The sequence below is a fragment of the Mustelus asterias genome, unplaced genomic scaffold, assembly GCF_964213995.1.
Source record: "Mustelus asterias unplaced genomic scaffold, sMusAst1.hap1.1 HAP1_SCAFFOLD_198, whole genome shotgun sequence".
NCBI classification, from domain to species: Eukaryota; Metazoa; Chordata; class Chondrichthyes; order Carcharhiniformes; family Triakidae; genus Mustelus; species Mustelus asterias.
Genome location: NW_027590190.1, coordinates 235,083 through 262,965, shown reverse-complemented (window position 1 = coordinate 262,965; position 27,883 = coordinate 235,083). Strand labels below are relative to the sequence as shown.

Below are 27,883 nucleotides of genomic sequence, written 5' to 3'. Positions count from 1 at the left end.
ACATATTTACCCTACTAATTCTCCTGACACTCGGGCCAATTTAGCATGGCTAATCAAACAAACCTGCACATCTTTGGACTGTGGGAGGAAATCAGAGCACCCGGAGGAAACCCATGCAGACATGGGGAGAATGTGCAAACTCCACACAGACACTGACCCGAAGGCAGAATTGAACCCAGATCCCTGGCACTATGTGGCAGCAGTGCTAACCATTGTGTCACCGTGCCACCCCAAAATTGTGGATTACTAATGTCTCATCAATGTTTTCACACTGATGAGAGACTGGGTTCAGGGGATCATTTCAACTCACTGTATACCAAGTTCACATTGGGGAGGGGCTGTTCACCTGCTTTGAGTTTGGGAAGATATTCACTGTTTTGAGGTCGGATTTGCAGTATCTAGTTTTGGGGTCACTGTGGATAGTTTTCTCTGACTTACCGTTATCTGTTTAAAGATGAAGAAGGAGTTTTAAGAAGGAGACAACAGTAACTCTCATCCTGTTCAACATGAAACTAAACTCACTGTTAATTCCTCCTCAGTAACAATTTTAAACACAAAGTTTGCAGGCAGGATTGAAGCGGGGACTTTCTCCTGTAAAGTTGCAGTGAGAATGAGTGCCCTGGGGAAATGAGTGTGAATCCCCCAGCCCCGGACAGAGGGGAACTGACCATCCATCTCTTGCTCTAATTCCAGTTTGAAAAGCAACCCTCGACCACCACCCTCTGTCTCCTTCCAGCAAACCAATTCTGTATTCAATTTTTGATTTGATTTATTATCACATGTATTAATATACAGTGAAAAGTATTGTTTCTTGCACGCTGTACAAAGTATACCATTCATAGAGAAGGAAACGAGAGAGTGCAGAATGTAGCGTTAGTCATAGCTAGGGTGTCGAGAAAGATCAACTTAGTGCAAGGTAGGACCATTTATAAGTCTGGCTAGTTCTCCATGGATCCATTGTGATCTAACCTTAACTGGCCAGTCTACCATAGATACCTTGTCGAAGGCCTTGCTGGAGTCCATGTAGACAACATCTACTGCACCGTCCTCATCTATTTTTTTTTGGTCACCCTTTCAAAAAGCTCTGTTAAATTTTTAAGACACAATTTCCCATGCACAAAGCTATGCTGACAATCTGTAATCAGCCTTTGCCTTTCCAAATGCATGTAGATCCTGTCTCTCAGACTACCAACCAACAACTTACCCACCACTGATGTTAGGTTCACCGGTCTGTAGTTCCCTGGCTTTTCTCTGCTGCCTTTCTCAAATAGCTGTAACATTTGCCTCTCTCCAGTCTTCTGGCACCTCACCCGTGGTTGTTGATGATACAAATATATACACTAGGGGGCGCCACAATGTTTTCCCGAGCTTCCCACAATGTCCTGGGATGCGCTTGATCAGGTCCTTGAGATTTATCTACCTTTATGTGTTTTAAAACTTCCAGCACCTTGTCTTCTGTAATGTGGGCGCCATTGAAGACATCACTATTTACATCCCTGAATTCCCAAGTTTTCATGTCTTTCTCCAGGGTAAATACTGATGAGAAATATTCCATTAGGATCTCACCCATCTCCTGTGGCTTCACACATAAATGACCTTGTTGATCTTTAAGGGGCCGATTCTCTCCCTAGTTACTCTTTTGCCCTTAATATACTTGTAGAATCTCTTTGGATTTTCTTTTACCTTATCTGCCAAAGCTATCTCATGTTCCCTTTTTGCCGTCCTGATTTCCATTTTAAGTGGACTTCTGCACTCCCGATACTCCTCAAGGGATTCACTTGGCCCCAGCTGTCTGAACCTGACATATGCTTCCTTCTTTTTATTGACCAGAATCTCAATATCTCTCGTCATTGAGTGTTTCCTCCTCCTGCCAGCTTTGTCCTTTACAGTAACAGGAAGGTGCTGGCCCTGAACTCTCGCTATCTCGCTTCTGAAAGCATCCCACATTCCAGACGTTCCTTGACCTGTGAACAGCCTTCCCCAATCAGCTTGTGAAAGTTCCTGTACAATACCATCAAAATTGGCCAAGCCCCAATTTAGAACTTTAACTTGTGGACCAGACCTATCCTTTTCCAAAACTATATTAAAACTAATCGAATTATGGCCATTGATCCCAAAGTGCTCCCCAGTAACACTTCAGTCACATGCTGCTTCACATCCTGGTTACTTGTTCGTATGTATATTTCCTCAACTTCATATCACAACAAGGACATCAATTTGTGTCTTATCTTGGGGAAATCAACAATAAATAAACTTTGAAACTTTAAACTTTTACCCAACACACAGTCAAAACGCTGTTAGACTTAATACTATAAGAAAATATTAACTCCAGTGCAGTCACAGGAATTATTAACATCATGAAAAGAATGAGCCCTGTCAGAATGAACATAGTCCAGTCCCGGATGTGATTAACAGGAGCAATAATAGCAGAATCCAACCCTGCAATCACTCGTGAACTCGCTGGTGTCTCAGTAGGTGGTAGGACTGAGTAAATCCCTTCCCACACTGGGAGCAAATGAATGGCCTCTCTCCAGTGTGAATTCGCTGGTGTCTCAGCAGTTGGAATGACTGAATGAATCCTATCTCACACTCAGAGCAGATGAAAGGCTTCTCTGTAGAGTGAACACGCTGGTGTCTCAGGAGGAGAGCTGACTGAGTGAATCCCTTACCACAGATGAAACAGATGAATGGGTTCTCCGCAGAGTGAATTTGTTGATGTCTCTGCAAGCTGCACGACCGACTGAATCGCTTTCCACATTTAGTGCAAGAGAACGGCCTCGCCCCAGTGTGAACTCGCTGGTGTCGCAGGAGACTGAATGACCGAGTGAATCCCTTACCGCACACAGAACAGGAGAATGGGCTCTGACTACAGTGAATGTATTGGTGTCTCTGGAGATTCCTTGTACTTTTGAAGCTCTTACCACAGTCCGAACATTTAAAAAGTCTCTTATCAGTGTGAACAAGCTGATGAGAAGTGAGATTAGTTAAACTGGTGAATCCCTTCCCACACACAGAGCAGCTAAATGGTCTCTCCCCAGTGTGAACTTGCTGATGTACAGTGAGGTGAGATAACTGAGTGAATCCCATGCCACATTGGGAGCAGATGAACGGCCTCACCCCAGTGTGAACTCGCTGGTGTCTCAGCAGGGTGGATGTCCGAGCAAATCCTTTCCCACACTTGAAGCAGGTGAATGGTCTCTCCCCAGTGTGACCACGTCGATGAGTTTCCAGATCTGATGGGGATCTGATCACTTTACCACAGTCCCCACATTTCAGTGGCCTGTGTGTGATGTTGGCTCCAGTGTGAGTGCATCGATGATATTCCAGCCGGGATGGATAATTAAATCCCTTCCCACAGTCCCCACATTTCCATGGTTTCTCCATGGTGCTGGTGTCCTTGTGTCTCTCCAGGTTGCACGATCAGTTGAAGCTTCATCCACACACAGAACACATGTACAGTTTCTCCTCGCTGTGGATGGTGTGATGTTTTATCAGGCTGTGTAACTGGTTGAAGCTCTTTCCACAGTCAGTTCACTGGAACACTCTCATTCGGGTGTGTGTGTCTCGGTGCTTTTCCAGTCACAGTGATGTTTGAAATCTTTTCCCACAGACAGAACAGACATTCTCCTCCTTCCACAGTGTACGGTTGATGATATTCAAATCCTGACGAATCGGGTGATTCTGTTAAATCTTGATGTGATGTTTGCTTTTGTACTTTTTATCTGCAAATTCTCCCCTTCTAACACCCTGCAAAAGAAATTTAGGAAAATTATAACTAAGTCTGGATTAGAAGTTCTGAAAAGATAATTCTAGTTTTTCTGGAACATTTTTTCCTCTTTTGTTCCCCCAAATCTGTAAATCCCCGTCCCACACACTCTCCCTCCTCCCTGGGCTGAAATCCAAACCCATCTCACCATCTCCACCATTTCTTTCCTCCACTCCCAGTTTTCTCCCTCCCTCTCCTCTGTCTGGGTGCAGATATCCACTCCATCTGACAAAGGAGCAGCGCTCCAAAAGCTAATCGCATTTGCTGCCAAATAAACCTGTTGGACTTTAACCTGGTGTTGTTAAAACTCTTACTGTGTTTACCCCAGTCCAATGCTGGCATCTCCACATCATGGGTTCAGTTCTCCAGCTCCTGTCTGCAGACTGACAATAAAACCAATGGGTCTTATTGGGGATGTTGGGGCCTCCAGCGGGTGTTTGTGAATCCTCCCCGCCAACCTCCCAGGGTTTCCTTCCTTCCCAGAGATCAGAGTCCTCATTGAATTGAGGCCAAAGTGTAACCTCTTATTTATTGTCCCCCTCCCCCATCCTCTGATGTGAACCATCCTCCAGTGGCTGAGCCAGGATGGGGCCGTTAACCTGGGCCTGTTCCCGGGAGGGAGGGAGGGAGAAGCCCCGCAGCTGCAAACCAGGGAGCTGACAATGATTCTGAAGGGTTTGCGGATCCACAAAGTGTTTCCAGATCCTCCCAGCCACCGCCTAACGCTGACTCCGCTTCTCCGGGACAAACAAGCGCCAAGGACAGCAATGACACTGCGCATGCTCCACATCACAATGCCCGGGCACTGATTGACGGCAGCTCCGGACCAATAGGAAGAGGGGGCGGGGCTGGAGGACCGAGCGGGAGCGGCTGGTCCTCCAACCAATCGGAGTGAATGAGGGGCGGGATCTGAAGCATGCGCAGTGCGGGTAATGGCGATGGACGGACGGTTTAAAGTCGGAACCAAGATCAATACCAGGAAGAGGGCGGCGCGCGGGGAGCGATGAACATGGCGGGTGGGTGAACAGCATCCTAAACATGTTCAAAGGCAAACCCCGGAAATGAACTTCCCGGTTCCCCCCGTTTGTGCCAAATGGAGCCGCAACTTGTCGTGTTAGGCCTGGGCTGACTGCCGCCATTGAGGCTGAGTGTGGAAGACCGGCAGGGAGTGAAGTCCTGACGTCACAATAGAATTCATGACAGTTACGCGTCACAATGGAGAGTGAGTGTGACGTCACAATGGTGAGAGTGTGACGTCACAATAGAATGGATGAGGGTTCCAGATGAGCTGAGACTGGGGTGGAGTCGGGCGATGGTACTGAGGTGGAAGTAGACGGTCTTGATGATGATGTGGAAATGTGGCTGGAAGCTCATCTTGGGGTGAAATATTTCACCAGGATTGTGAACAGCCTGGTTCAGTCTCAGACAGTTCCCAGGAAGAGGGATAGAGTTGCTGGTGAGGGAGTGGAGTTTGTAGTGGGGACTGAAGACAATGGGTTCAGACTTCCCAGTCTTTATATGGGTGAAATTTCTGTTCTCTTAGTCCTGGACATCAGACAAGTCAGGATGGTGTGTGAGTTGGAGGGGAACTTGGAGGTGATGGTGTTCACGTCTACCTGCTATCTTAGTCCTTCTTAATGATGGAGGTTGAGGGTTTGGGAGATTCTGTCAAAGTTCTCATTGAGTTGTTGATGTATAAAATCCCTCTCCTTCACCCCTGGCCTCTCCTACTTCTCTCTGTCTCCTCCCACAGTGCCCAGAGTCTTGTGTAGACCCAGCCCGGGTGACAAGTTTCTTTTCGTGAAGGACATTAGTGAATCAGTTGGAACAAAAACAGAAAATGTTGGAGAAACTCAGCAGGTCTGACAGTGTCTGTGGAGAGAGAATAGAGCCAATGTTTTGAGTCTGGATGACACTTAAGACCATAAGACCATAAGACATAGGAGCGGAAGTAAGGCCATTCGGCCCATCGAGTCCACTCCACCATTCAATCATGGTTGATTTCAACTCCATTTACCCGCTCTCTCCCCATAGCCCTTAATTCCTCGAGAAATCAAGAATTTATCAATTTCTGTCTTGAAGACGCTCAACGTCTCGGCCTCCACAGCCCTCTGTGGCAATGAATTCCACAGACCCACCACTCTCTGGCTGAAGAAATTTCTCCTCATCTCTGTTCTAAAGTGACTCCCTTTTATTCTAAGGCTGTGCCCCCGCGTCCTAGTCTCCCCTGTTAATGGAAACAACTTCCCTACGTCCATCCTATCTAAGCCGTTCATTATCTTGTAAGTTTCTATCAGATCTCCCCTCAACCTCCTAAACTCCAATGAACATAATCCCACGATCCTCAGACGTTCATCGTATGTCAGGCCTACCATTCCTGGGATCATCCGTGTGAATCTCCGCTGGACCCGCTCCAGTGCCAGTATGTCCTTCCTGAGGTGTGGGGCCCAAAATTGCTCACAGTACTCCAAATGGGGCCTAACCAGTGCTTTATAAAGCCTCAGAAGTACATCCCTGCTTTTGTATTCCAAGCCTCTTGAGATAAATGACAACATTACATTTGCTTTCTTAATTACGGACTCAACCTGCAAGTTTACCTTTAGAGAATCCTGGACTAGGACTCCCAAGTCCCTTTGCACTTTAGCATTATGAATTTTGTCACCGTTTAGAAAATAGTCCATGCCTCTATTCTTTTTTCCAAAGTGTACGACCTCGCACTTGCCCACGTTGAATTTCATCAGCCACTTCTTGGACCACTCTCCTAAACTGTCTAAATCTTTCTGCAGCCTCCCCACCTCCTCAATACTACCTGCCCCTCCACCTATCTTTGTATCATCGGCAAACTTGGCCAGAATGCTCCCAGTCCCGTCATCTAGATCGTTAATATATAAAGAGAACAGCTGTGGCCCCAACACTGAACCCTGCGGGACACCACTTGTCACCGGTTGCCATTCTGAGAAAGAACCTTTTATCCCAACTCTCTGCCTTCTGTCTGACAGCCAATCGTCAATCCATGTTAGTACCTTGCCTCGAATACCATGGGCCCTTATTTTACTCAGCAGTCTCCCGTGAGGCACCTTGTCAAAGGCCTTTTGGAAGTCAAGATAGATAACATCCATTGGCTCTCCTTGGTCTAACCTATTTGTTATCTCTTCAAAGAACTCTAACAGGTTTGTCAGGCACGACCTCCCCTTACTAAATCCATGCTGACTTGTCTTAATCCGACCCTGCACTTCCAAGAATTTAGAAATCTCATCCTTAACGATGGATTCTAGAATTTTGCCAACAACTGAGGTTAGGCTAATTGGCCTATAATTTTCCATCTTTTTTCTTGTTCCCTTCTTGAACAGTGGGGTTACAACAGCGATTTTCCAATCCTCTGGGACTTTCCCTGACTCCAGTGACTTTTGAAAGATCATAACTTGTCGACAATGGGTCTTCCAGACTCAGAACGTTGGCCCTATTCTCTCTCTGCAGATGCTGTCAGACCTGCTGAGTTTCTCCAGCATTTTCTGTTTTTGTTTCAGATTCCAGCATCCGCAGTATTTTGCTTTTATCTTAGTGAATCAGTTGGGTTTTTCATGACAATCCAACAGCTTTCATGGTCACTTTTTCCGAGTGCTGGCCCCAGATTCATTCAGCTCAATTTCACAACCATTGTATTTTTGTGGGTTCCCTTACTCTCTTCTTTCTGTTTTAATCAATTTCACAGGGTTTTAGAAGATGAGGATTCAAACAATATATCAGAACCTGATGGAATCGGCCAATTTATTGTAACCTGAATATCATTGTATTTTGAACATGGAAAAAATAGCACCGTTCACAGTGGAGAGAAACTATACATAGGTTCTCTGTGTGGACAAGACTTCAACCAATCATCTGGCCTTTCGGAGCACAATTGCAGTCACAACAGGGAGATGGCATGGAAATGTAGAGACTGTGGGAAGGAATTCGATTACCCATCCCTGCTGGAAACTCATCGACGCAGTCACACTGGGGAGAGGCCATTCACCTGCTCCCAGTGTGGGAAGGGTTTTGCTCACCCATCCACCCTAGTAAAACACCAGCGAATTCACACTGGGGAGAGACCATTCACCTGCTCCCAGTGCGGGAAGCGATTTGCTCACTCATCCAATCTGCTGAAACATCAGCGAATGCACACTGGAGAGAGACCGTTCACCTGCTCTGTGTGTGGGAAGGGATTCACTCAGTCATCCAACCTTGCATTGCACAAGCAAATTCACACTGAGGAGAAGCCGTTCAACTGCTCCCAATGTGGGAAGGGATTCAGTCGGTCATCAAATTTGCTGACACACCAGACTGTTCACACTGGGGAGAGGCCGTTCACCTGCTCCCAGTGTGGGAAGGGATTTGCTCACTCTCACACATTGCGGACGCACCAGCGCATTCACACTGGGGAAAGACCATACACCTGCTCTGTATGTGGGAAGGGATTCAATCAGTCATCCAACCTAGCAATACACAAGGAAGGGCACACCGGGGAGAGACCGTTCACCTGCTCCCAGTGTGGGAAGGGATTTGCTCATTCAGCCAATCTGCTGAAACACCAGAGAGTTCACACTGGGGAGAGGCCATTCATTTGCTCCGTTTGTGGGAAAGGTTTTGCTCGCTCATCCAACCTGCGGTTACACCAGCGAGTTCACACTGGGGAGAGACCTTTCATCTGCTCCACATGTGGGAAGGGATTCACTCAGTCATCCACTCTGTAGACACACCAGCGAGTTCACAAGTAACTATTGTGATGGGATTTTTCTGTTAATCATATTCGTTGAATGATTCAGCCTCTGTTGAGACATCGCAGCAGTCACTCCGATTAGACTTATTATCTGCTCCCACTCTTGGGGATAACAAATCATTTGAGATTAAGTATATACAAATTGAGGGCATTGATTGGATGATTATGAATGCAAATAAAGAGACATGTACTGACATAGTGTGAAGTTAGGAGGGAAATACCTGTGAAGTTTCACTCTAAATAAATCTGTACCAAATAAAGATTGGCTCCAACTTCTTCTTTCACCATAAGACTGTCAGGATTGTAACATGGTCAGAGGGAATGTTTTCTAATGGTGGAGATTGGAAGCTAAAGGGAAATATTTTTCAGACAGAAGTTTTGCAATCCCAGCAGCTTTTGTGAGAAATGGCTGAAAGTGAGTGGGAATTGTCAGGGTCAGATTACCCGCTGCTGCTCTCAGAGTCTGAACCATGTGAAAGTGGAGATGTGGATACTGGTTACATCCCTACCAAGGGGGAACCAAGGTCTGGCCTTGGCATTGTCACTTCCCAGCGAAAGGAAAATCAGAAGCAAAGTATTTTGTGAGCTGGATGTCCGTCAGTTGGACACTGATAAAGGTTTGGATCTTCTGTTTGGGTTCAATGATGAGATTGACAAGATAGATGATCTACTGGATGGTTATGAAACATGGTTAGACTTTGACAGGCTTTGTAGGGGGTGAAAGCAGCTATAGCAGATCTGGATATCACAACAAAAGACAGATTGGAACAGCATTAATAAACAAATGAACCCCAGGAATGACTGGGGAACAATTAACGAGTGCTTCAGGTCTGACTCAAAATATCATCATGTGATGAACTTAGGGATTTTGCAGTGAGACACAACACAGAGAATTCTGAGAAATTAGAGATAGCATTAGATCCAAGATAGAGACATACAATTTGGCCAAGGAAAACAACAGACCTGAGGATTGGGAGCAGTTTAGAATTCAGCAACAGAGGACCAAGGGATTGATTAAGAAGAGGAAAATGGAATATGAGAGTAAGCTTGCAGAGAACATAAAAACTGACTGGAAAAATTTCTACAGGTGTATGAAGAGAGAAAGATTGATGAAGACAAATGTAGGTCCCTTACAGTCAGAAACAGGGGAATTTATAATGGAAAACAAAGAAATGGCTGACCAACTGACTACTTACTTTGGTTCTGTCTTCACAAAGGAGGACACAAAAATGTTGGGGAACACAGGGTTTAGTGAGAGGAAGGAACTGATGGAGATCAGTATTAGTCGAGAATTAGTGTTGGGGAAACTGATGGGATTGAAGGCCTATAAATCCTCAGGACCTGATCATTTGCATCCCAGAGTACATGAGGAAGATGCCTGAGAAATAGTGGATTAATTGGTGGTCAACTTCTAAGATTCTATAAACTCTGGAACAGTTCCTACAGGTTGGAGGATAGCTAATGTAGCCCCACTATTTAAAAAGGGAGGGGAGGGAGAAAGTAAGGAATTATAGACCAGTAAGCCTGACACTGTTAGTGGGGAATATTCAAGAATCAATTTTAAAGGATTTTATAGCAAAACACTTGAAAAACAGTGGCAGGATCGCACAGAGTCAGCATGGATTTAAGAAAGGGAAATTGTGCTTGACAAAACGATTCGAATTCTTTGAGGATATCACTAGTCGAGTTGATGAGGGGGAGCCAGTGGATGTGGTTTATTTCGACTTTCAGAAGAATTCCGACAAAGTCAAAAAAGATTAACGTGTAAAATTAAAGCACATGGGATTGGGGCAGTATGTTGAGATGGATAGAAAACTAGTTGGCAGACAGGAAACAAAGAGTAGGAATAAATGGGTCTTTTTCCAAATGGCAGGAAGTGACTAATAGGGTACTGAAGGGATCAGAGCTGGGACCCCAGCTATTTACTACATATATATTATTGATTTAAATGAGGGAACTAAAGGCAATATCTCCATATTTGCTAATGACACAAATCAAGGTGGGAGGGTGAGCTATGAGGAGGATGCAGCAATCCTTCAGTGTAATTTGACAAGTTGAGTGAGTGGGCAAATGATTGGCAGATGCAGTATAATTTGGATAAATGTGAGGTCATCCACTTTGGGAGCAAAAACGGGAAGACAGATTACTATCTGAATAGTCATAAAGTAGGAGGAGGAAATATGCAACAAGACCTGGGTGTCCTCGTACACTCATCACTGAAGGTAAGCATGCAGGTGTAAAAGACAGTAAAAAAGGCAAATGGTGTGTTGGAAAAAAAACTCAATATGTCAGGCAGCATCTGTGCAGAGAGAGAAACAGAGTTAACATTTCAAGTCTGTGACCTTTCACCAGAACTGGGAAAAGTTAGAAATGTAACAGGTTTGGAGAAAGGGGTGGGTGGAAGACAGGAGAGATCGAATGAGAGAAAAGTGAATCCCCAAGAGCCAAAGGGAATGGAGATGGAGCGAGAAAAGAAACAGAAGCCGTGCCTGGAGCAGGGGGGCTGCTGACTGAAAGAAAGAAAAATGAAACAATCAAAGACAAAGAAACAGAACGGGCTGAGAGTTTACTCTCTGAAACTGTTGGACTGAATGTTGAGTCCAGAAGGCTGTAGTGTGGAGGGGGTGGGTGAGTGGGAGAATCTTCTGGACCTGCTCTAGACCCTGGTTAAAACAGCAATCTGTAGATCCAGGATGGGTGGGGCTGAAGGGGGAGGCAGGGGTCACTCTGGCTGCCGACTGATTTTCTGTGATCTTGCCTGTGCCCAGGTGGCCCTGGGGAGGGGGATTCTATTGGTACTTTGTTGCCGATTTTGGTCTTTTTGTTTGATTGAACCACATGTTTGGGTGAAGGAGAGGAAAGAATGTTCCGAGAAAGTGGAATTGTCTGTTCTGAATTTCTATCCTGCACTGATAGTTGATGTCAGTGTCACTATCTTACTCACCATTTCTACCCCTCTTCAACTAAAGAACAGACATTCGGACTCGAACATTAACTCTGTTTCTCTCTCCACAGATGCTGCCAGGCCAAATTTTTCCAATTTTCTGTTTTTATTTCAGATTATCAAACTTTTGCTATTATCTCAATAGCCGCACTTAAGATCCCAGGATTAAGTCCATCGGGACCCGGTCTCTCCCCAGTGTGAACTCACTGGTGTACAGTGAGTTGAGATGATCCCCTGAACCCAGGCTCACAGTAAAAGCATCTGAATGTCTCTCATCAGTGTGAATACGCTGATGAGACATCAGTTCTCCACAACTTTTATAGCAGTTCCTGCAGTCTGGGCATTTGTAAGGTCTCTCCCCAGTGTGAAACCAGAGTGTTTGCAGGGTGGATGATTGAGTGAATCCTTTCTGTTCGGGTCCTGGACCAGAACCTCTAAATTACATTAGGAAATCAGAGTAGACCCCAACAATTTTTCTATTTTGGCATAAGTGTGAGGATAGGATGCTTCACTCCAGGAATGATTCCACTGACAAATTCGGGATTTTTCATGGTAAAATAAACATTTTTAAATAAAAGTTCAAATATAATTCCAACAAATGAAACAGTTTGACTATTAACAGTTGAATAATATTTAAAAGTGAAAGGAAAGAACTTTAATTTCTAACTTATCACAATTTCAGTCCCAAATAAGCAACATTCCTCTTATCAAAGTAAATCCCACTTTAAATAGTTAGCAACCATAAATATATTTGCTATAATGAGTATAGACTGCCTTGAAACTTCCAGAGAGAAGACAAGTCTCAGAGTAGCTTGTAGAAAACCTCTATCAACAAAGAATCCTCGATGAGCTTCCAGCTCTGACGGGTAACTGAAACTCTCCTCACAGTCTCCACATTTTCACGGTTTCTCCCTAATTTGAAATCCAGTCACAACAGTCACTTGTGAGTTTGTTGGTGTGTCAGAAGATTCAATGAGGTAACATATCCCTTCCCACACTGCAAACAGGTGAATGGTCTCTCCACATTGTGAACCCACTGATGTATTGCTAGTTTAGATGATTGATTGAATCTCTTCCCACACACAGAGCAGATGAATGCCTTCTCCTCTGTGTGGATTCGCTGGTGTATTGCTAGGTTGGATGAGTGACTTCTCCCAGTGTAAACTCGCTGGTGTGTCAGGAGAGTTGATAACCGACTGAATCCTTTCCCACACACAGAGCAGGTGAATGGCCTTTCCCCAGTGTGAATTCGCTGGTGTGTGAACAAAGTGGCTGACTGAACAAATCCCTTTCCACACTGGGAACAGGTGAATGGCCTCTCCCCAGTGTGAACTTGCTGGTGTTTCAACAAATTGGTTAAGTCAGCAAATCCCTTCCCACACAGGGAGCAAGTGAATGGCTTCTCCTGAGTGTGAGTTCGTGCTGTATCAACAGAGTGGATGAGTGAGCGAATCCCTTCCCACATTCAGAGCAGGTGAACGGTTTCTCCCCAGTGTGAACTCGCTGGTGTGTTGCGAGGTTGGATGACTGATTGAATCCCTTCCCACATTGGGAGCAGGTGAATGGCCTCTCCTCAGCATGAGTCCTCTGGTGCATATGTAAGCTGGATAACTGAGTGAATCCCTTCCCACACTGGGAACAGGTGAATGGCCTCTCCCCAGTGTGACTGCGTCGATGAGTTTCCAGCAGGGATGGGTAATTGAATTCCTTCCCACAATCCTCACATGCTATTTTCCTGTTGTGACTGCAACTATGTTCCGAAAGGCCAGATGATTCTCCACACAAAGAACACGTGTACATTTTCTCTCTACTGTGAATGGCACTTTTTTCTTCCATGTTCAAAATACAATAAATTGGCCGACTCCATCAGGTTCTGATGTCATGTTTGGTTTCAGTTTCTCAACTGCAAATCCCCCTCTTCTAAAACAGTGCGAAATTGATTTAAAACAGAAAACAGAGTGAAAAAGAACCCACAAAAATGCAAAGATGGGTTGTTAAATTGAGCTGAATGAATCTGGAAATCTGGTAATTTGTGGGGTCAGCATGAGGAAAAAGTAACCATGAAAGCTGCTGAATTGTCATAAAAACACAACTGGTTTATTGATGTCCTTCAGGGAAGGAACCCTGCCACACAGTCTAGGTCTACACAAGACCCACTGTGGCACTGTGGGAGGAGACAGAGAGAAGTAGGAGTGGCTGGGGTGAAAGAGAGGGATTTATACATCTGCATCTTGACAAGAACTTTGACAGAATCTCCTAAACCCTCAACCTCCAGCATCTAGAAGGACCAAGGTAGCAGGTGGATATAAACACCATCACCTCCAAGTTCCTCCAACTCACACACCATCCTGACTTATCTGACTTGCAGTACTAAAAGAACAGAAATTTATTTTGTATAAATACTGGGAAAACTGAACCCAGTGTCTTCAGTCTGAATACAAACTCCACTTCCTCGCCAGCAACTGAAAGATGTGCTGGTTAAAAAAGTGCATTGACCCGAACAGGCGTCGGAGTGGGGCGACTAGGGGAATTTCACAGTAACTTCATTGCAATGTTAATGTAAGCCTTACTTGCGACTAATAAATAATCTTTTTTAAAAAAAACTCTCTCCGTCTTCCTGGCAACTGTCTGAGGCTGAACCAGGCTGTTCACAATCATGGTGAAATATTTCACCCCAAGATGAGCTTCCAGCCACATATCCACATCATCATCAAGACCATTTTGTTCCTCCTCAGTGACATTGCACAACTCCACCCCAGTCCCAGATTATCTGGCACTCTCACCCATTCCATTGTGATGTGAAACTCAGGGGAATGGGAATATAGAGAGGAATGGGACTGACTGAATTGCTCCACAGAGAGTTGGCATGGATCTGAATTGCCAAACTGATTCCTTCTATGTTGTAACGTCTCCATCACTGGAAATAAGTAAAGTAGCCACATTGCTATATATTTCAAGACAAGAAATAAGGGATCATAAATAACGTAGTAGATGCAATATAACTACATTGTACATATCTCTGTCCCACACGAATTTTCTGTTCATTTAAATGTTAGCTTTCTCCTGGGAAAATTCCCCCTTTAATTGTGAACATTGGGTAAGAGGCTATCCTATTAGCCACATAAATAAATGTGTCAAACTGAGGGGGCTAAAGGATGTCAATATCTTTGAGAGAGAAAGAAAAAGATACCTGGGCCTAGTCCTGCTCCTAATTCCGATGTTCGTCTGTAAGCTTTTCAGAGTCTGCAGCCTTCCTGGATTCACTTCCTTTCCCTTCAGTTGCTGCAAGTCCCCAATTTCCCCCAGAATGAGAAAAGAAATGGAAAGGGGGAAACATTGATTTCCTCCCTGATGTACACAGAGGAGGGAGTTTCACTCTGAAGTTCATTGGACAACTTCCGTATTCTGACGTCACAATGGAGCCCTGCCTGAATCAGCCAATAAGAATCGTCTCCGGGTTCCAATGCGCAAGCCCGGGTGCGCGGACTCGGGAGCCCCGCCCCCATCCATTGTTCCCGTACCCCTGCAACACATCGAGCCAAGGTTTCCAGGCAACCGGCTGACGGCTCCGGTCAGAGCGAGAAGCCGCTCGGTGATCTGCCCCTCCCCCCCCAAGTCCGGGACTGCGCATGTCTAATGGCGAGGGGAAGCTGCGAATGTTCCGGGGGAGAACCCACCCTCTGACGTTCATGCTGAATTGTTGACCCATGGGAAGTGTTGGAGGACCGGAAGGGCTGTGGCCCTCCAGACAATCCAGGGCGCGGGCTTTGTGACAATGCAGGTTGAACTTCACACAGACTGAAACTTTCTCCTGTCGCCTTAAAAGAGGCCAAAATCTGTGAGTAAAACACTTTCTTTTCTTCCCCTTTCCATTTCTTTTCTCATTTCTGGGGGAATTGTTGACTTGCAGCAACTGAAGGGAAAGGAAGTGAATCCAGGGAGGCTGCAGACTCTGGAAAGTTTGGCCCAGGTCTGTCAATCAGCCTCTTCAGGAAAATTGGGAGGGTGAATATTAGATCCAGCAGAATGGGAATGGAGGGAGAGTTCTTTTTTCTTCATTCATGAGACATGGGCATCACTGGCTGGCCAGCATTTATTGCCCATCCCTCATTGCCCTTGAACTGATTGGCTCACTGGGCTGTTTCAGAGGACAGTTGAGAACCAACACATTTCTGTGGCTATGGTGTCACATGTAGGCCAGGACAGGTGAGGATGGCAGATTTCCTTCCCTGAAGGGCATTAGTGAACCAGATGGGGTTTTCTGACAATCGACAATGGTTTCACAATCATCAGTAGATTCTTAATTCCATATTTTTTTTATTGAATTCAAATTCTACCGACTGCCGTGGCGTCATTCGAACCTGGGTCCCCAGAACATTAGCTGAGTTTTGGATGAATAATCTCGTGATAATACCACTCGGGCATTGCCTCCCAATGTGTGCGAATGAAATTTACAGATTTTGGGGAATGAGAGAGGAAAACGTGCTCCAGAGGAACTAGAATTGTCTGTTCTGAATTTCTATCCTGTACTAACGCTGATTACTTTTGTCAACTTCTTTTACAGATGTTAGAAGTGAGGATTTAAGCCAGAAATCTTAAATCAAACGTCGCATCAGGATCTGAAAGATTTAGTTGATTCATTGCAAAGTGAACATCAGTGGCCTCTGAATCTAGATGGAGAAATAATTGTCTGCTCTATCAGCTTCAGCAGTTATTAACTATCAGTGTGACCAGAAAAGCATCAACACACACACTCTGAACTGAGTGTTCCAGTTTTAACCAGTTACACAGCTTGAAAAAACATTCCCATTTGGAGCCGGGTGTCCTGTGTGCAGAAACCTAATTTGATTGTTGAACATGGAGAGACACAAGGACACCTGCACCACGGAGAAACCATGGAAATGTGAGGACTGCGGAAAGAGATTCATAACCCCCTCAAAACTAGAAACTCACCGACGCATTCACACTGGGGAGCGGCCGTTTACCTGCTCTGATTGTGGGAAGGGATTCACAAATTCATCCCACCTGCTGACACACCAGCGAATTCACACTAAGGAAAGGCCATTCACCTGCACTGCATGTGGGAAAGGTTTCAAACATTCATCCACCCTGAAGATACATCAGCGAGTTCACTCTGGGGAGAGGCCATTTGTTTGCTCTGAGTGTGGGAAGGGATTCACTCAGTTATCCAACCTGCTGACACACCAGCGAATTCACACTGGGGAGAGGCCATTCAGCTGCTCTGAGTGTGGGAAGAGATTCAATCAGTTCTCCGATCTGCTGACACACCAGCGAGCTCACACTGGGGAGAGGCCATTTACCTGCTCTCAGTGTGGGAAGGGATTCAGTCAGTCATCCAACCTGCAGACACACCAGCGAGTTCACACTGAGCAGAAACAATTCAGCTGCTCTCACTGCGCAAGAAGGTTTAGATGGTTATCCAACCTGATACGACACCGACAGGTTCACACCGAGGAGAGGTCATTCATCTGTTCTGACTGTGGGAAGGGATTCAAAAATTCAACCCATCTGCTGACACACCACCGAATTCACACTGAGGAGAGGCCGTTCATCTGCACAGTGTGTGCGAAGAAATTCAAAGATTCATCCACTCTGCAAAAACACCAGCGAGTCCACACTGGGGAGAGACCATTTCCCTGCTCTGATTGTGGGAAGCAGTTCCGAGATTTGTCCAACCTGAGAAGACACCAGCGAGTCCACACTGGGGAGAGACCATTCGCCTGCTCTGACTGTGGGAAAGAATTCACTCAGTCATCTACCCTGCTGAGACACCAGCGAGTTCACAATTGATTACAGTGGTTGGATTCTACTGTTATTGCTGCTGTTAATCACATCCAGGACTGAACCATGTTCACTCTGACTGTTTGTGAAGTGGGAGGGTCGGAGGGTTTCTTTCTGCTGAACTGGCCGTTCTCACACCTTTGCTTCCAGTGGGCTGATGCTGTTTGAGCCTGGGAGTGTACATCTCCACTGAAACGATCCACAAAAGTTGATGAAGGACATTTATTTTATCCTGGGTAGTAAATAGTGTTTTTTCTATACTACAGGTAGATACATTTGTCTCTGTTCCATTGAGTCTACAGCACAGGGCCAGGCCAGTCGGCTCAATTGGTCTGTGTCAGTATTTATGCTCCACATGAGCCTCCACCCACCCCTCTTCATCTCCCCCATCAGCATATCCTTCTATTCCTCTCTCCCTCATGTATGTATCTAGCTTCCCCTTCAATGTATTCGCGCTGTTCACCTCAACCACTCGCTGTGGTAGTGAGTTCCACATTCTCACCACTCGCTGGTAAAGAGGTTTCTCCTGAAATACCTATTGGATTATTGAACCCCTTCATAATCTTAAAGAGTTGCATCAGGTCACCCTTCAGTCTTCTCTGTCCTAGAGAAAAACAGCCCTAGCCTTTCCTGAGGGTCAAAGGGTATGTTGCTGGTCTGGAGGATTTAAGGTACAAGAAGAGGTTGGACAAGTTCAGATTGTTTTCACTGGAAAGACGGATGCTATGAGAAACTATGAGAAACTACAAAACTATGAGAAGCAAATGTAGGGTGGATTGTCAGAGGCTTTTCCCCAGGGGAGAAGGGTCGACTACAAGAGGGCACAAGGTGAGAGGTGATGAGGTTTGGGGAAACATGTGGGGAAAGTTTTCACATACATGGTGAAAAGGGATGAGGTCCTGAAGAGTGAATTTAGAGAGTTAGGCAGCAGACTAAAGTGCAGGACCTCGAAGATGGTAATTTCTGGACTACTGCCGGTGCCACGTGTTAGTGAGAGTAGGAACAGGAAGATGAGGCAGATGAATATGTGGCTTGAGAGCTGGTGCAGGTGGGCAGGGATTTAGATTTGTGGATCATTGGGATCTCTTCTGGGGAAGGGATGACCTGTTCAAGAGGGATGGGTTACACCTGAACTGGAGGGGGACTAATATCCTGACGGAGAGATTTGTGAGAGCGAGTCGGGGGGGTTTAAACTAGTTTGGCGGGGTGGGGTGGGCGGGGAGGGGGTGGTGGGACCCAAAGCAATAGGAAGACAGAAGAGAAGATTGAGGACAGAAGTTAAAGAGAGCACATTAAATAGTAAAGACAGTGTCAATAATTCTAGTACTAGACAGGTCAGTCAAAAGCAGAGCAGAGAGAAAGGGAGGTCCAGATTAAAGTGCACTTATTTCAATGCAAGAGGCCTGGCAGGCAAGGCAGATGAACTCAGGGCATGGAGGGGTACATGGGACTGGGATATTATAGCTATTACTGAAACATGGCTGAGGGAGGGACAGGACTGGCAGCTCAATGTTTCAGGGTACAGATGCTATAGGAAAGATAGAACAGGAGGTGAGAGAGGAGGGGGAGCTGCACTTTTGATGAGGGAAAACACCACAGCAGTACTGAGAGGGGATATATCCGAGGGTTCACCCACTGAGTCTGTATGGGTAGAATTGAGTAATAAGAAGGGGAAGTCACTTTGATAGGGTTGTACTATAGGCCTCCAAATAGTCGGTGGGAAATTGAGGAGCAAATATGTAAGGAGATGACAGATAGCTCCAAAAAAAATAGGGTGGTAATAGTAGGGGATTTTAACTTTCCCAACATTGACTGGGACAGCCATAGTATTAGAGGTTTGGATGGAGAGAAATTTGTTGAGTGTATTCAGGAGGAATTTCTCATTCAGTATGTGGATGGCCCGACTAGAGAGGGGCAAAACTTGACCTCCTCTTGGGAAATAAGGAAGGGCAGGTGACAGAAGTGTTAGTGAGGGATCACTTTGGGACCAGTGACCATAATTCTATTAGTTTTAAGATAGCTATGGAGAATGATAGGTCTGGCCCAAAGGTTAAAATTTTAAATTGGGGCAAGGCCAATTTTGATGGTATCAGGCAGGAACTTTCAAAAGTTAATTGGGGGAGTCTGTGGGAAGGCAAACGGGCGTCTGGTCAGTGGGAGACTTTCAAAAGTGTGTTAACCAGTGTTCAGGATAAGCACATTCCTCTTAGAGTGAAGGGCAAGGCTAGTAGAAGTAGGGAACCCTGGATGACTTGGGATATTGAGGCCCTGGTCAAGAAGAAGAAGTAGGCACATGGCATGCATAGGCAGCTGGGATCAAGCGGATCCCTTGAAGAGTATACAGGGTGTAGGAGTAGAGTTAAGAGAAATCAGGAGGGCAAAAAGGAGACATGAGATTGCTTTGGCAGATAAGGCAAAGGAGAATCCAGAGATTCTACAAATGCAGAGTATAGAGAGTAGGGCCTTTTAAGGATCAACAAAGTCATCTACGTGCAGATCCACAAGAGATGTGTGAGATCCTAAATGAATATTTCTCATCAGTAATTACTGTTAAGGCATGGATGTTGGGGAACTTGGGAAAATAAATAGTGATGTCTTGAGGAGTGTGCATATAACAGTGAAGGATGTGCTCGAAGTTTTAAAGCGCATCAAGGTAGATAAATCCCCAGGACCTGATGAAGTGTGTCCCAGGATGTTGCGGGAGGCTAGGAAGGAAATTGCGAGTCCCCTCGCAGAGATATTTGAATTGACAGCCACAGGTGAGGTGCCTGAAGATTGGAGGGTGGCAAATGTTGTGCCTTTGTTTAGAAAGGGCTGCAGAGAAAAGCCTGGGAACTACAGGCTGGTGAGCCTCACATCTGTAGTGGGTACGCTGGTCGAAGGTATTCTGAGAGACAGGATGTACAGGCATTTAGAGAGGCAAGGACTGATTAGGGACAGTCAGCATGGCTTTGTGAGTGGAAAATCATATCTCACAAATTTGATTGAGTTTTTTGAAGGGGTAACCAAGAAGGTAGATGAGGGCAGTGCAGTTGATGTTGTCTACATGGACTTTAGCAAGGCCTTTGACAAGGTACCACATGGTAGGTTGTTGCATAAGATTAAATCTCACAGGAGCCAGGGTGAGGCAGCCAAATGGATACAAAATTGCTTGATGACAGAAGACAGAGGGTGATTGTGGGTGGTTGTTTTTCAAACTGGAGGCCTGTGACCAGTGGTGTGCCTCAGGGATCGGTGCTGCGTCCACTGTTATTTGTCATTTATATTAATGATTTGGATGAGAATTTAGGAGGCATGATTAGTAAGTTTGCAGATGACACCAAGGTGGGTGACGTTGTGGATAGTGAAGAAGGTTAGCTCGGATTGCAATGGGTTCTTGATCAATTGAGCCAGTGGGCTAACGAATGGCAGATGGAGTTTAATTTAGATAAGTGCGAGGTGATGCATTTTGGTTGATTGAACCAGTTAATGGTAGGCATCGGGGAGAGTTATAGAACAAAGATTTCTAGGATGTACATGTTCATAGCTCATTATAGTACAGCACAGGAAACAGGCCCTTCAAAAAGAAGGGGCTTTGCATTTGCCGGGAATAGAACCCGGGCCTCCCGCGTGGCAGGCGAGAATTCTACCACTGAACCACCAATGCTTAAACAGACATCAATTCTGGTAGTAGTGGGATTTGAACCTATGCCTCCGGAAAGACTGAAGCTTAAATCTAGTGCTTTAGACCGCTCAGCCACGCTACCAGTATTACATTGAATACAGTCTTACAATGTATACCAGTATACATTGAAAGTGGAGTCACAGATGGACAGAGCGGTGAAGAAGGCATTCGGCATGCTTGGTTTCATTGGTCAGAACATTGAATACAGGAGTTGGGATGTCTTGTTGAAGTTGCACAAGACATTGTTAAGGCCACACTTGTAATACCGTATACAGTTCTGGTCACCCTATTATAGAAAGGATATTACTAAGCTGGAAAGAATGCAGAAAAGATTTATTAGGATGCTACCAGGACTTGATGGTTTGAGTTATAAGGAGAGGCTGGATAGACTGGGACTTTTTTCTCTGGAGCATAGGAGGCTTACGGGTGATCCTATAGAAGTCTATAAAATAATGAGGGGTATAGATCAGCTAGATAGCCAATATCTATTCCCAAAGGTAGGGAAGTCTAAAACTAGAGGCCATAGGTTTAAGGTGAGAGGGGAGAGATACAAAAGGGTCCAGAGGGGCAATTTTTTCACACAAAGGGTGGCGAGTGTCTGAAACAAGCTGCCAGAGGTAGTAGTAGAGGCGGGTACAATTTTGTCTTTTGATAAACATTTAGACAGTTCCGAGTAAGATTGCTATTGAGGGATATGGGCTAAATGCGGGCAATTCGGACTCGCTTAGTCATTTAAAAAAAGGGGTGGCATGGACAAGTTGAGCCAAAGGGCCTGTTTCCATGCTGTTAACCTCTATGACTCTGTAGAGGTGCTGGGTGCCTGGAATGCACTGCCTGTGAAGCGGGTGGAAGCAGGCACTTTAGCAATGTTCAAGGTGTATCTTGATAGACAGACAGGAGGTGAACAGAGGGATTGAAGCTCTATTGGCACAGGCTCGGTGGGCCCAAGTGCCTGTTACTGTGCTGAATTGTTCCTTGAACATTCTAAGTAACAAGGTCAAGGAAACAATCTTAAACTCTGACATGTGAATGAAGCTTTATTTTTAAAATGAATGCTGTATTCACCCAAATGCTTGTGGAAACTGCATAACCAGCAGAAATTGTTTAAACTAAGAATTTCTTCTGTCATTTTGATAAGATACAGGACATTATATTCCATCAAATCTGGCTCAAGAATAAGGTCGATTGTTCAGTCTGATCAAGGTGAATAAGAAAGAAACCTATTGTCTTCCATCGTGTGTCTTTTTGAACCAGTGAATCTTGTATTAACCAAATGAATTAAAGAATCCTGTATTAATTAGCCACCAGTCAGGAACAGATGATTGTATTAAGTTACAATTAATGAATCAGTAGTTATAGTAAAAGGCTGGGTTTTATTTACTGTAAAAATGTAAAAGTTTATTGCTGTGTATGTAAAGAATGTGCAATGAAGATAAATGTACTGGCGAGAGGGACCTTCAAACTCTTCAATATTTGAAACTGTATGAACAAGGGATTGTATGGAATCGGGTAAAGGGATAGTCTGAAACAATTATGTTGTATTCCTGACTAAGATGAAGGGAAACGGTGGTGTAAATATTGGGGATTCAATTGAATTAATCTCATCAAATTGACCAATTGGCATGTTAAACAGGCCCAACTCTGATGTAGGGGGATAAAAGTAGAGGTTCCAAAGGTCTTCCCTGTGAACCAAATACTGAAGAGTCCCGAGGCTGAGTTTTAAGGAAATTCCTGTCAAAGAAGGAGCCAGAGAGGGTTAACCTTCCAGACTGATCACCCACATCAAGTTATAAAAGCCAATGTCTTAAAGTGGTTCAGTGAACCTTTTTCATTGAATAAACTTTTTAAATTTACTATCCAGAGAATTCTGCCTTTGTCTTAATTGGTTAAAGTCTTGTCTGAACCAAAGTGAATTTAATAAATGGCAAGTTGGGGGTGGCTGAAATCAATTCAGTTCCAGATAACAAGATCAGAGAACAGAAATCTTCAATTTATAAACTTACATTTCTACAGAGCCTTTCACAACCACAGGGCATCCCAACATACCAGTGTGTTTAATTCTATCCTGATTGTTATAAAGTTAGTTTCTCTGTGGGGTCTGTTTGATTTATTATTGTCACATGTATTAGTATACAGTGAAAAATATTGTTTCTTGTGCGCTATACAGACAAAGCATACTGTACATTGGGAAGGAGAGAGTGCAGAATGTCATGATACAGTCATAGCTAGGGTGTAGAGAAAGATCAACTGAGGTAGGTCTGCAATCAATAGCCTTTTCCAGCTCAAGTGACAATTTCAGGGGAGCAACTTTGATGATGGGAAGGCCAACTACTCTCCTGATCCCATCATACACAGCACAGAGATTTCTGTTGCCACAGACAATTTGCATTTCTTGAAATAGGCTGATCCAATGATTATTTGCACAACCTCTCTCTGCTTTTTACACATCTGTCCTGGCTACATTCAAGTGACACAGTGTTCCAGCTTTTGGGTTGATGTTGTACATCAGGTAGGTTTTGCTTTTTGCTTCAATGACAGATGTCATCTCTGCTGAGTGGGTCTCAAACCATCTTTGCAACTTTTACCAAATGTTGCCGCTGCTGTGTCAGAAATGAATGAACTCAGCAACTTCCAAGTTTCATCAGTATCAGTGTTGATTGATGAAGATTTTACTGATGTGACTGTGAAATATTTTTCTGTTTTGTTCAATGTACCTTGATAATGTACTGGAGTTCCCATTGTAAAGAATATTTAAGTCAGTGAGAATCGTCAGCAAAGATTAATCAGCATTTAATAATTAGAGATGGAACATTTCAACACTGAATTGTAGATTTTGCATTAACGATCAACATGGAATTCAAGTGGAGGTTGATAATTTTATTGTGAAGTAGTACCTGTCGAGAGTTCTTGAGTTAGAGAGAAAGATCACAGATGGTGCTTTTAAATAGGGACTCAGCAGCCCCAAAAATCAAGGGATATCCACAATATCACAGTTCTGTCTGCAATAGGGCTGTTAACACCAGCAGAAACAAACCAAATAAAAAATAGACTAACAATCCTCGGTGTGCTTAACAGCAAATAACAATATAATCCAACTCCTGCAGTCACTTGTGAACGCTCTGGTGTGTCTGCAGATTGGCTGACCGAGTGAAACCCTTTCCACACACACAGCAGGTAAACAACCTCTCCCCAGTGTGAACTCGCTTTGTACGTTCAGATCAGATGAAGATCTGAAACTCTTTTCACAATGAGTTCAGCCGAATGGCTTCTCCCCAGTGCGAACTCGCTGGTGTGACCAAAGCCCAGATGATCGAGTGAAGCGCTTCCCACATACGGAGCAGTTGAATGATTTTTTTCCTGGTGTGAATTTGCTGGTGTGCAGTGAGGTTGGAAGACTGCCTGAATTTCTTTCCACAGTGAGTGCAGCTGAACAGCCTCCCCTCAGTGTGAACTTACTGATGTAACATGAGGTTGGCTGACTGAGTGAATCCCTTCCCCCACACAGCGCATGGCCTCTCCCCAGTGTGAGTGCGTTGCTGTGCAGTGAGTGTGGATAACTTCCCGAAGCTCTTTCCACAGGAGGTGCAGCTAAATGGTTTCTCCTCAGTGTGAATTCTCTTATGTATCACCAGTTTGACTGACTGAGTAAATTCCATCCCACACTCAGAGCAGGTGAATGATTTCTCCCCAGTGTGAACACGCTTGTGTGCACTGAGGTTGGATGAAGACCTGAAGCTCTTCCCACAAGAAGTGCAGCTGTATGGCTTCTTCCCAGTGTGATTTCTCTGGTGTGTTAGCAGGGTGAGATAACTGAGTAAATTCCTTCCCACAGACTGAGCAGGGGTATGGCCTCTCCTCAGTGTGAACTCTGTGGTGTGACCAAAGGCCAGACGACTCACATTTCCGCGGTCTCTCTGTGATGCTGTTCCCAGTGTGACTGTGTTGATGGATTTCCAGCCGGGATGGATAATTGAATCCCTTCTCACAGTCCCCACATTTCCACAGTTTCTTCATGGTGCCAGTGCCCTTGTGTCTCTCCAGGTTGGACAATCAGTTGAAGCCTCGTTCACACACACAACACATGTACAGTTTCTCCTCGGTGTGCACGGTGTGGTGTTTTTCAGGCTGAGTAACTGGTTGAAGCTCTTTCCATAGTTAGCTCACTCGAACACTCTCACTCATGTGTGTGTCTCGGTGCTTTTCCAGTCACACTGATGTTTGAAATCTTTTCCCACAGACAGAACAGAGAAACATTTCTTGTTCCACATTCAGAGGTCGATGATATTCAGCTCCTGATAAATCTCTCTCAGATTTTGATGTTTATTTTAATTTGTGTGAATCCTCCCCTGGAAAATGGTTTGAAAAGAGTGCTCACAATGAGTACAGGATAGAAATTCAGAGCAGACAATTCTCGTTTCTCTGGAATATTCTCTCCCCCAATTTGTCAATCCCAGTCTCAGGGAAAGACTTGAACCCACTCCAAGGTCGCCGCAGCCTGGGTAACCCGCACCTTGCAACTGGGAGAAGCCCCGCCCACTCACTATACCCTCACCAAGATGGCCACCCTTGCAGGACATCTGAACCAGACCCACTTCCTCTCCCAAGATGGTTGCCTAGGTAACCCAGGCCCATTACCGAGGAGGAAGCTCCGCCTCTCTGAGCGCCCTCATTCACACTCGTAAGATGGCAGCTAGCGAGCCCGCCCCCCTTGGCTCAGGGGGGCTTGTCCCCGCGGGAAAGGCGGGGCCTGCGGCCTCGGCCAGAAGTTGGTGCTGTTTCCTATCCTGTGCTCACAATCTCCTCCCGAACACTCCCCAACACTGTGACTGACACTGAGCATGCTCAGAGCGCACGCTGCATTGTCAGGCTCACAACCGCCTTACCATTGCCGCGCATGCTCCACTCCCGACCTGGCCGCCCCTCATTCACTCTGATTGGTTGGAGGACCAGCCGTTCCCGCTCGGTCCTCCAGCCCCGCCCCCTCTTCCTATTGGCCCGCGCCTGCCGTCAATCAGTCCCCGGGCATTGTGATGTGGAGCATGCGCAGTGTCATTGCTGGCCTTGGCGCTTGTTTGTCCCGGAGAAGCGGAGTTTGTGAACTGTTTCTACAGGAGATCAGAAGCGAAGGATTTGCAGATGTGAAACGTCAGATCAAGCTCTGGTTGAGTAACTCCATTCATCAGGATCTGAATATCATCGGTCTTTGAATGTGGAAGGATAAATGATCAACTGTTCCAAAAGAACACATTTCAAACAACAGTGACTGGAAAAGCACCGAGACACACACACACACACCCGAGTGAGTGTTCCAGTGAACTGACTGTGGAAAGAGTTTTAACCAGTTATTCAGCTTGAGAAAACATTGTAAAATACAAGGTGAGGAAAAACCATACATTTGTTCAATGTTTGGACAAGACTTGAACTGATTGTCCAACCTGGAGAGACACACGGACACCGGCACCATGGAGAAACGGTGGGGATGTGAAGATTGTGGGAAAGGATTCAATTATCCATCCCTGCTAGAAAACCATCAACGCAGTCACACTGGGGAGAGGCCATTCACCTGTTCTATATGTGGGAAAGGATTCACTCAGTCATCCAACCTATCATTACACCAGCGGGTTCACACGGGGAAGAGGGCATTCACCTGCTCTGTGTGTGGGAAGGCTTTCAGTCAGTTATCTGGCCTTTTGTCACACCAGCGAATTCACACCGAGGAGAAGCCATTCAGCTGCACTACCTGTGGAAAGAGGTTCAGGCATTCTTCAGCACTCACGGCACACCAACGCACTCACACTGGGGAGGGACTGTTCACCTGCCCTGAGTGTGGAAAGAGATTCACTCAGTCATCCAACTTCACATTACACCAGCGAGTTCACACTGGGGAGAGGCCTTTTACCTGCTCCATGTGTGGGGAGGGATTCACTGGGTCATCCCACCTGCTGTCACACCAGCGGATTCACACTCAAAAGCCATTCAGCTGCACTTGCTGTGGAAAGAGTTTCAGACAGGCAACCTCTCTCGTTGCACACCAACGGATTCACACTGGGGAGAGACCATTGACTTGTTCCATGTGTGGGAAGGGATTCACAGTTTTACCCACCCTGCTGAGACACCAACGAATTCACACTGAGGAGAAGCCATTCAGCTGCACTGACTGTGGAAAGAGTTTCAGGCAGTCATCCAATCTTGTTTTACACCAGCGAGTTCACACTGGAGAGAGGCCATTCAGCTGCTCGGTGTGTGGGAAAGGATTCAATCGGTCATCCAACCTCACTGCTCAGCAGCGAGTTCACACTGGACAGAGACCGTTCACTTGCTCCGTGCCTGGGGTTCAACCTGCTGGCTCACCAATGCACTCACACTAAGAGACCATTCAACTGCTCTGTGTGTGGGAAGGGATTCACTCAGTCACAATGGTTCCTGAGACATCAGCAAGTTCATTAGTGACTGCAGGGGTTGGATTCTGCTGTTACTGCTGCTGTTTATCTTGTTTAGTATTGATACGTGGTTTTGTTCCTGCTGATATGACTGGCTGGGGTTTAATATTCTGGCGATGTCACCAATTTTCAGGGCTTCAGGGTCCATTTTTGACAACACCATTTCTTTTAATTCAAGAACTTTCAACAGGAATTCTGTTACAACAAAATTATAAACTTTTCCTTTAATCCTAAATTGTTCTTTGGTGGAAAATCTACAATTCTGTGCCTGAAAGGTTCTACTTCGGGCATCAAAATATATATTTTTAAATGACTGGTTTGAGATTTTCTCAAGAGCTACTCTTTGATTTTCAGAGCCTTCTCTTTCACTCTCACTAACTCCTTTATTAGTGATGTACTCACATAGTAATATTACAAAGGGTTGTGTGTTCTGAACGTACCCCAGTCCATCACGCAAACCAGTCTCCCATCGATTGACTCTCTCTACACTTCCCACTGCCTCAGAAAGCAG

General features: G+C 45.3%; 2 protein-coding genes, 1 non-coding gene and 1 pseudogene across 3 annotated transcripts; 1 reads left to right on the top strand and 3 right to left on the bottom strand.

Moving 5' to 3' along the window:
• Positions 1-753: 753 nt before the first annotated feature.
• Positions 754-14,873, bottom strand: LOC144485553 (uncharacterized). The gene is made up of 2 exons (XM_078203687.1): positions 14,657-14,873; positions 754-3,747 (listed from the first exon to the last, which is right to left on the bottom strand). Exon 2 carries the CDS (start codon positions 3,382-3,384, stop codon positions 2,446-2,448), a length of 939 nt encoding a protein of 312 aa, XP_078059813.1. The 5' UTR covers positions 3,385-3,747; positions 14,657-14,873; the 3' UTR covers positions 754-2,445.
• On the top strand, positions 7,640-27,300 carry LOC144485543 (uncharacterized). Its single transcript, XM_078203676.1, has 3 exons — positions 7,640-8,357; positions 16,611-17,265; positions 26,401-27,300. The coding sequence occupies exons 1-3, from the start codon at positions 7,684-7,686 to the stop codon at positions 27,298-27,300; spliced, it is 2,229 nt and encodes a 742-aa protein (XP_078059802.1). The 5' UTR covers positions 7,640-7,683.
• Positions 12,404-13,302, bottom strand: LOC144485534 (uncharacterized; annotated as a pseudogene).
• On the bottom strand, positions 20,844-20,914 carry trnag-gcc (transfer RNA glycine (anticodon GCC)). The gene has a single exon. It is a non-coding gene; the product is annotated as a tRNA-Gly (tRNA).
• Positions 27,301-27,883: the final 583 nt, after the last annotated feature.